This window comes from Aulonocara sp. 'chitande type north' Nkhata Bay, linkage group LG15, assembly GCF_057382095.1.
Source record: "Aulonocara sp. 'chitande type north' Nkhata Bay isolate Kocher_YH1m ecotype deep benthic linkage group LG15, A_spYH_male_GT1.1, whole genome shotgun sequence".
In the NCBI taxonomy this organism is placed as follows: domain Eukaryota; kingdom Metazoa; phylum Chordata; class Actinopteri; order Cichliformes; family Cichlidae; genus Aulonocara; species Aulonocara sp. 'chitande type north' Nkhata Bay.
Window position 1 is genome coordinate 8564459 of NC_141358.1, and position 9530 is coordinate 8573988.

At 40.9% G+C, this 9530-nt stretch overlaps 1 protein-coding gene across 1 annotated transcript; it reads right to left on the minus strand.

Annotated features, from left to right (window-relative positions):
* Positions 1 to 212: 212 nt before the first annotated feature.
* iyd (iodotyrosine deiodinase) lies at positions 213 to 4828 on the minus strand. The gene is made up of 5 exons (XM_086264583.1): positions 4558 to 4828; positions 2907 to 3113; positions 2637 to 2796; positions 2365 to 2521; positions 213 to 2254 (listed from the first exon to the last, which is right to left on the minus strand). The coding sequence occupies exons 1-5, from the start codon at positions 4754 to 4756 to the stop codon at positions 2072 to 2074; spliced, it is 906 nt and encodes a 301-aa protein (XP_086120709.1). The 5' UTR covers positions 4757 to 4828; the 3' UTR covers positions 213 to 2071.
* Positions 4829 to 9530: the final 4702 nt, after the last annotated feature.

Genomic DNA, 9530 nt, shown 5'->3' on the forward strand with positions numbered 1-9530 from the left:
ACATATTTGCAGTTGTAATTCATTTTAATTCATTGCGTTTTGCTACATCCAGCAATTTGTGCAATTTATTGCTTACATTTTTGGGCACTTTGTTCAGGTTTTTGTTTTTTGTTCTAGCCTATTATGTTTTGGAATGTATTTTTAAAGAATTATATAAATATTTAAATAGAACTTCAGCATACAGTCTCACTTAGTGCTAATGCATTTATTAAGTCACTCCGACTGACATTTATCAGGTACAATGTCCATACATATACATATACACATATGCATATACAAACATACTCTGGATATATTCCAATCATCAAGAATAAATGCAAAATATCACAAATGATGAATAATGTATCTTTTTTTTTTATCTTTTTTTTTCTTTTTTAAAGGACTTCCAAGAAGTGTCAGTGATATTGGAACATACTACCTCCCAAAAAATAATAATAAAAAAATTGGATTACACTGGGAGAAAGTTAGAGAGAGAAAGAGAGAGCGATAGGGAGACAGTTGGAGAAAAAAAAATTGTGGTACATTACATTAGTGGTAAGACGGTGTTCTGACAAACCATCCTACTTTGGCAAAACGTCCTACCGTAAGTAGTTTATGCACATTTCTGCTGTCACAGAGTAATTCCAGCACAAATCTAAGTAGGTATGACGTTTTGCCACTTAACTTTGCCCATCAGAGTATGCTTGTAGCTCATAAAGCCAGGACGGTTTGCCACTGCATTTTACCTGTTAAAGTATGCTTGTAGGTAACATTCACAAAGGTAGTGTGTGGGTGTTATATTTTCTCCAAATATTACCCACTCAGAGATTTTGTAACCTTTTTTTCTCTTTCGCCAGTTCTGTTCTGCAGTTGAAGTTAATGCCTGCTCTCATCAGCACTCTTCAACACATACCTGGAGAGATCTGTGGAGGCTGGAGGAAGAAAAATCACCAACCTGTGTGTTCCAGATTGCAGGAAAAGGAAAACAACTTGCTATCTTGGCGCAACATCTTGATAAAACAATCTCAGCTTTTGATATGGAGATCGGTGTCAAAAAGACCAAGTTCAAAATATGAGATCTTGGCAAGGAAAGCACAGACAAAAGGTTTAACAGTAACATTTAGGGCCAAACGCTGCGATCAAAAATCAGCCTGCTGTGCTCTCTTGTTTTGTTAATCTTTCTGTGTTACAAAAACTCACAGCAGAACTCCAGAGAAGAATTCTCGCAACACAGATAAGATGCAACAGGAAGCTCTTATAGGCATCTTATCCAAAGTTCCATTGAGTAATTGGACTTCATGACAAACTCCTCCCAGCTGTCAAAAGAATGGAAATTTGAGACTGCATGACCTTTCTCCTGTTCATCAGGGCTTGTGAAATCACCTTTTAAGGAACACTACAAACACTCAAAATAAATGACAGTGTTCTAATTGTATGCAGTATTTGGGAAAAGTTAATTCTAGATAAGATCTCCCACAAAAATACTCTAAGGCTCATGGCTGGACTATACTCACAATGAATAAGGTGCCCTAACTTAGTTTTCTTAAGTAAGCTGTACTTAGTTTTTTTAAGGCAACAAGTTTGCATCAGGTTCTGGGAACTAATTCAATTTTACAGTTCATTCTCTTTTCTCCCCCTATGCAGGTGCTTACTGAACACTGCTATTGCAGTTAGCATTCAACTGAGCAACCACCTGTTCTTCATTCATCCAAATCTTGTTGTAAATGAACTTTCCTCAGTTGTTTGTGTGTGGTTTGGAAAATCAGAGACCAGAGGAACATTTATAGAACGGAATCAAAGAATTTTTGCTGGTTATTTATTTGAAATTTGCATGATAGAAATATGCTAAACCCAAATAAGCCAACCAAATGTTCACTACTTTGCCTTCAAAAGCTAGGTTAGCAATTAGTAAGCTATGAAAGATTCATGCCATCCTCTCTTGATTGTCTATCTTAAACATTTAAAGACTGATCTAAAGAAGCCTCACTCTCTGCTTCTCTCTACTGTGAAAGCACTTCTAATTCTCATCAGGCATCTGCTTGGTTGATTTCTCAGCTACAGGCAAAGAATTTGATGAAGACATCTCATTTTCTCACACATGCACCAAAATATCATCCAGATGCTTGCGTTTCAAGTCAGGCACAGTAGCATCAGAGGCAGGATAACCAACAGGAAGTAGCATCAGCAGCTTCTCGTTCGCCGGGCGTTTAAGTAAAAGTCTGAGTTTGGGGCCGCAGTTGAGGGGCGTAGATGTGACGGTAACAAGACCCGCATTCTGATGAAGCAGACGGAGAGAAACAGTGAGATTTGTGCACTACATTTTTGGATTTTATGAGAGAGAGAAGAGCTGCTTTCCCAAGTGTTTCAAATGATTTGAATTATGACCTGTAATGCAGCCAGGAGGATCCCACAGGATATGGACACGCTGATTTCGTTGTAGTAGTGCGTTTTCTTCTTGCCATTTGGGAGAATCCCGTAGGTCTGTTTAAAGATGAGGATCAGATATGGAGCAACATCCAAGTACTCCTTAATCCAATTTGTCCTACAAGAGGAGGGAAAAGAGAAAGAAAATGTGTTTTTTTTACTTTGGAAGATATTAACTGAAAATTAGTTGTGAATTTAATGTTATCCATGTTCGTTCTTGCATGCATGTTTACCTTAATTTGGCCAAATCCTGAACCCATTTTTCCCCCATCCTCTGGCGGTAGTTCATCTCCTCCTCCTCTTCAACTATCAGTCTAATTTGATGCTTTATATCTGGATCTGACACCACAATGAACGTCCAGGGTTCTGTGTGTGCTCCGCTAGGTGCTGTACCTGCTCACGTGAAGAACAGGAAGAGAAGAAAAAAAAACCCTTCAAAATGAAGCTCAGACTAATATACTAGGGTGAATCCCAGTGAATTATGTTTTAATGACATTTCGTGCCTGCAGTGTGGATGACATTATCGATGACTTCCCGTGGGACAGGCTCCGGGCTGATGAATCGGACAGACCTCCGTTGGTTCATCAAAGTGTAAAACTCCTTGGACCTTTGCAGCATTGTCTCCTCAGGGTATCGCTGCGGTGAATAAGGCAGTTGTGTGAGGTTCTCCTCTTCAGTGCTGTCCCCCCAATCATCATCAGCATCACCATCTTATAAAAGATGAAAGACAGAAAGACATACCAATAAAATACAACTCCAATCCCAAAAAGTTTGGACACACTGTAAAAAGTCATCACAATCAATTGCAATGATCTGGAAATCTCATAAGTCCACATTTTATTCACAAGAGCGCAAAGCATACGAAATGTTTAAGCTGACATATCTTACTATTTCATGATAAATACTGGGTTATTTTAATTTTGATGACAGCAGCATGTCTCAAATACAGTTGTGACAGGTTCCTGTTTTCCACTGCGTAGCATCCCGTCTGCTTTTAACAACAGTATTCCACCATGTGGGAACTGTGGGCCAGATGAGCACAGGGAGTCTTCTACACCTGTGCTGCTGTAATGGATGCAGTTTAACATTTTCTTGCTGAAATATGCAAGACACCATCTGAATTGGAACATCTCTAAAACCTGAATATACCTTTCAGCAAGAATGTCGCCTTTCCAGATGTGAAAGCTGCCAATTTCACAGGCACTGATGTGTTTCCACACCATCTGAGATGCAGGCTTTTGAACTGAGTGCCGATAACAACCCTGGTGGTCACTTTCCTCTTTACACCAGAAGACAGTGTTTCTGGATCACTTTCACATTTGGCTTCTTCTTTGCATGACAGAGCTTCAACCTGCATTTGTGGAAAGTACGGAGAACAGACAGCGATTTCTGCAATTCTTCTCAGTGACTTCCGTGACACAATCATGCCTGCTTTTAATGCACTGGCATTACTTATATTCAGCCATGTCCCTTGCATGCAGAGATTTCAATTTAGTTATAATAAGATATACAAATTTGTCACAATTTTACTCGAGGAACAATTTTGTGAAAATTTTCAACAATTTACAGACACTTATTTTTGTTTTTTTGGTTCACCCATTTTTACTTTTGGGAAACACTGCTGCTTTAAGATGCTCTTTTTTAAACCCAATGGTGTTACTGGTCCATTGCCAATGGGAAAATGTCCTTCCAGCTGTTTCTTTTTATTACCACTTACTTTTTCAGTCTTTTGTTTCTCCACTCTCAAAGTATTTTTTCTTTTTTTGAGATGTGTTGCTGGCATGAAATTCATAATGAGTTATTTTTATGTTCTTTAAATGATACATTTTCTCAGTTTAAAGAGCATGTGAGGATACAGTTACTCGCCTTGCCAAGTTGTGGAGTTTCATGTGAAAAACAACAGAGGAACGTTATGTAATAGGCAACCAATAAAAAAAAAACTCTTTTTGAATCCACGCAGAACCTTTGCCGAAACATTTTAAACCGGTAACCACATTCTTTATTGTGTTCAATGTTCAGTTTACATTGCATTTTAAAAGTTGTGACCTACATTTGAACATTATGCAACTGGCTCTAAAGCATGCACCCAACCAACCACACCAAAAAAAGAAAAAAAGTTCAGCCCCACAGCGAACTACAAGGCTCAGCTCTCACCGTCTTCTTTTGCTGTGATTTCTGTATCGTCCTGTAAGTCCTGGTCCACCCATGGTCTTTTCTCCCCTTTTGTCGCCCCTTTACTTTTGCCTGGAGATGTGGAAGTGGTCTCTGTGTCCCATGATTTCACCAGCACGAAGCCTATCACCAGGCATAAAACCACCGCCAGAACAGGCGTGAACACGGACAGGAAAGCCATGCTCACTGGAGTGCAGAGAAAAGGCCACGGGTACCTGCCCTTTGTGTTGCTTACCTCAGCGGAACGCAGACTTGATTGTGAAACACTACTACAGTTATCGGGGCGGGGGGCTGTAGGCTGAGTCAGAGCAGCCGTACTGAGAAATGGCCCACTAGCTTCAGGGTCAGCTATAAAATGAAATAACGCACAGATCCACCACCAAGTCATCCACTGGGACCAACATAAAGGACATTTAAATCCGTGTAAAGTCCCACTAGGTTAATATTCCACTTCCAGTGGATATTTCAGTCTGTTCATATCTAAGTCTAAGGTTCACAGACAGTTCACTGATTTACTTTAAATTAGATGTACTGTACAATCCTCTGGTAACTGTTTGCTAGTTTGGTCAATATTATACTTCAGTTGATCAGGCAGGTATGTATTATATCATCCATCCATTTTCTACCACTTATCTAATTTGTGGGGGCTGAATCCAATCCCAATGCCATGAGGCGAGAGGTGGGGTACACCCCGGTCAGGTCGCCAGCCTGTTACCACAGAGCGACAGAGAAACATTCGCACTCACACCTATGACTTTAGGCAGTAAAGTATTTTAAATAATCAATTACTGATGAAAGACTCGCCCTAGTTTCCTTAAATTAATTTATTTAAATTCAGCCACAAAGGAAAAAGAAATCATGAGCCTGAGGAATACTTTAAACTTTATGCACAATACTCGTGGAGTGGTGCGAACGTAAACCAAACAGCCAACGGGTGGTATCTACTACGTCAAAACTGGCGCCATCTTGTGGCCTCTTTCTGTCACTATAATTCATTCAAACTTTAATGGAAAATGCTTCACCTGTAAAAGTTTCAAAGTCACCGGTGACACAAGAGTCAGAACACAGAACAACCAATAAAAAATCTTGACTTTGATCTCTGCAATCCCATAAATATAAGTAAACAGTTCGCATTGTTCATCACAGCACTCAGCAGCGATTAGTCCACATTTGCTCCGTGTTTTTAAACAGTTTGCTAAAGAGATTTCAAACCTTTTTCAAGGACATTTTTTAAAACGGATCACAAAACGATGATGACAATAGAACAAAGCATATAATTACTAAATGGGTTAGCAGTGGGAATGTGAGCATGATATTGGAAGAAATCATAGAATTCCAGGAAAAAAGGGGGGAAATGTCCATTTTTTGGTGACAAATGTTGCTGGATAGTGATGTGGACATGAGCGTACCTGAGTGTGTGAGGCAACATTTCCAGCAGTGCTTGCAGTTGTAAAAATACCATATGCACTGCTAGATGAATATTATGACTGTTGCTGTTTTAGGAGTAATAGATTATTATTTCTACTCCTGTTTTTTGCTTCCAGATTAGAAATAAATAAAGAAAATACTGGACTTTGATTTGTGGGGAATAGTTTGTAACATTGACCTCCATCCCCCTTAAAAAAAAAAATCAAAATGCTCTCATTTTGTCTGTCTATGCTTTATGATCTGCAACAGTACTGTATTCCTAGAAACAGAAGTATGATATTTTAACTAATTAAAATATTGCTTCATTTTGTCATCTCCATGATCCTGCCATCACTGGAATTTATTCTGTTTATACCATGTCTTTAAATCATTCACAATATCAGTGTCTCCCAGAGAGCAACATTTGGAAATTTGACATTTCAAATCTACACATGCTGCTCCCTCTGGTGGTTACTGCAATTCAGTTCAGTAACAGACCTTTACTGAGTTTACAGAAAATGCTGCACTGATGAATAACTGTGATCTATATCCTACTATGTAAACAAAGTAACACAATGCCCTTTCAAATAAATAGAATAGAATAGAATAGAATCCAACTTTATTGTCATTGCACATGCACAGGTACAGGGCAACGAAATGCAGTTTGCATCCATCCAGAAGTGCTTTAGTGATATAGATATATTACAATAAATATTAGCAATAATATAGATATGTAAATATATTACAGAAATGGGTCTATTATGGTATGTTATAATGTACACGGTATGAAGTATGTTGTGAATATTCTATAACTATAAGTATGTACAGGCTGTAGTGAGTACAAGCTATGTACAGGCTATGAACAGGATATAAATATGAAAAACTATACAGAATATGAAATAAATAACTTTACAGAATCTGGGATATACAGCTATACAGAAATGGGAACTATGCAAGTTGTAAACGGTTGTAGGATTAAAAATTATCGTATGTACAGAATGATTATTACAGAGCTATACAGTAGTGCAGTTAAGATAAGTGAGATATGTGGATAATTCTACAGAGGCTATATAAAGTGCTAGTGGTTGTGAGTGGTGGTTCAGTCCATGTTATTATTGTGTGTTTGAGGGTACAATTGTCCATTGTGGGTGTGTGTATGTTCAGTCCATGAGTTAACGTGGGTCAGATGTCAGGAGGCAGAGTTCAGGAGTCTGATAGCTGTGGGGAAGAAGCTGTTCCGGTACCTGGTGGTCTTAGTCCGGAGGCTCCTGTAGCGCCTCCCAGAGGGCAGGAGGGTGAAGAGTCCATGTGATGGGTGACTGGGGTCTTTGATGATTTTCCCAGCCCTTTTCAGACACCGCTTCCTGTAGATGTCTTTTATGGCAGGAAGTGGTGCTCCGGCGATACGCTGCGCAGTTTTCACGACCCTCTGCAACGCCTTCCGGTCCGAGGCAGAGCAGTTCCCGTACCAGACTGTTATACAGTTGGTCAGGATGCTCTCGATGGTGCAACGATAGAAGTTCACCAGGATGTCTGAGGACAGGTGGTTCTTCCTCAGAGTCCTCAAGAAGAAGAGGCGCTGGTGAGCCTTCTTGACCAGCTTGGAGCAGTTGGTCGTCCAGATGAGATCCTCAGAGATGTGGACTCCCAGGAACTTGAAGCTGCTCACACGCTCCACAGCCGTCCCCTTAATGTGGATGGGTGGATGTGGGTCAGCATTCCTCCTGTAGTCCACGATGAGCTCCTTGGTCTTCTCGGTGTTAAGCAGCAGGTTGTTTCTGTCGCACCACTCAGCCAGACGATCCACCTCCTCCCTGTAGGCGGCCTCATCGTTGTCACTGATGAGGCCAATCACCGTGGTGTCATCTGCAAACTTAATGATGGTGTTGGAACCATCAGCAGGTCTGCAGTCGTGGGTGAAGAGGGAGTAGAGGAAAGGGCTCATCACACAGCCTTGTGGTACACCGTTCATCGTGATTGTAGATGAGCAGCGGTTATCCAGCCGGACATGTTGGGGGCGGTTGGTCAGGAAGTCCAGTAACCATTTGCAGATGAGGGAACTGATACCCAGGTCTGTCAGTTTCCTGATGAGTTGTGAGGGGTGGATTGTATTGAATGCTGAACTGAAGTCTATAAACAGCATTCTGGCGTAGATGTTGTTGTTGTCCAGGTGTGAGAGGACAGAGTGCAGTGCGATGGAGACTGCATCCTCTGTGCTCCTGTTCTGGCGGTATGCGAATTGGTGGGGGTCCAGGGTGGGGGGGAGACAGGATTTGAAGTGTGCTAGGACCAGTCGCTCTAAGCACTTAGTGATGATGGGGGTGAGTGCTACTGGGCGGTAGTCATTGAGGCAAGATGGGTTGGAGTTTTTGGGTATTGGGATGATGGAGGTGGATTTGAAGCAGGCCGGTACCACAGCGTGGGCCAAGGACAGGTTGAATATGTCTGTCAGCACTCCTGCAAGCTCCCCAGAACACGCTCTGAGAACACGCCCGGGGATGCCATCAGGACCTGCAGCCTTGTGGACATTGATCCTGCTCAGCACCGCTCCTACATCGGTGGGGGAGAGAGTCAGAGGTTGGTGGTCGTCTGGCGTCACGTCTGCTTTGGTTGTGGTTGTGGGGTTCCCTCGCTCAAAGCGAGCATAAAAGTTGTTGAGCTCGTTGAGGAAGGAGACATCAGAGGATGCGGGGGAGGGTTTGGTGGTCCTGTAGTCTGTGATGGTCTGGAGTCCTTGCCACATGCGTCGGGGGTTGGAGTTGGAGAAGTGTTCTTCTACCTTCTTTTTGTAATGGTGTTTGGCTTTTTTGATACCCTTCTTTAGATTTAAATATGCTAACAGTAGACTAAGCTTTCATTTTTCTTCCATTAACTTAACTATAAATTAGCACAAATAAATATCAGAGGCCTAATTAACCTGTTAAGCCCCAAAGGGGTTTCTGAGCTTCCTGCTCGAAAATGACATGCCCAAAATAAATAAAGTATTTCTCTGCAATTACAAACTCTGTGTAAACAACCGTGGTAACAAAATAAAGCAAACACTTATGAGATTTCATCAGAGGTTTAAATATTACAGTAGATGCTACTGTGTGAAAGTTACTGAGGCTGGAGAACAGAAAAAGTAAGTAGATCTTTTCCCTCGCCTAATTTATTTATTTGTTTTTGTGGAACATGTGGAAGAACCTTACACAGTGGAGTTGACATCAGCGATCAATATGTGTGTCCTTGTTTTGTTTGTTACATTTTTGGAAAAACCAAACTGCAGGTACAGAGAGTGTTTCACCAACACATGTCATTGATATCTGTAATAGACTGCTTATTCCAAGACCAAACCAAGTTCCCAAAGAATATACTAAAAGATATTCTGAGTGTAGATAACATCCAAGATGTTGGGTCTACAGTAATTACCCCCATTATGAAGTTTTACCAGAGTATTACACTCAAGCTTGTATCTTCTTCTGACATTCACGAGTTCATTTTAGATCAGATTCATCATCAAGCCCCAAACACAGTCATTTTATCCTGTTTTCCCACAACAGAAATATTTC

What these genes read in the sequence shown, in the direction of transcription:
- iyd (XM_086264583.1), bottom strand. Translation starts at nt 4,756, where the DNA reads ATGGCTTTCCTGTCCGTGTTCACGCCTGTTCTGGCGGTGGTTTTATGC. An exon ending in AATCACAGCAAAAGAAGACG is followed by an intron (nt 3,114 to 4,557) that starts GTGAGAGCTGAG and finishes ATCTTTTATAAG; the next exon opens with ATGGTGATGCTGATGATGAT. An exon ending in TCCTCCTGGCTGCATTACAG is followed by an intron (nt 2,255 to 2,364) that starts GTCATAATTCAA and finishes CTGCTTCATCAG; the next exon opens with AATGCGGGTCTTGTTACCGT.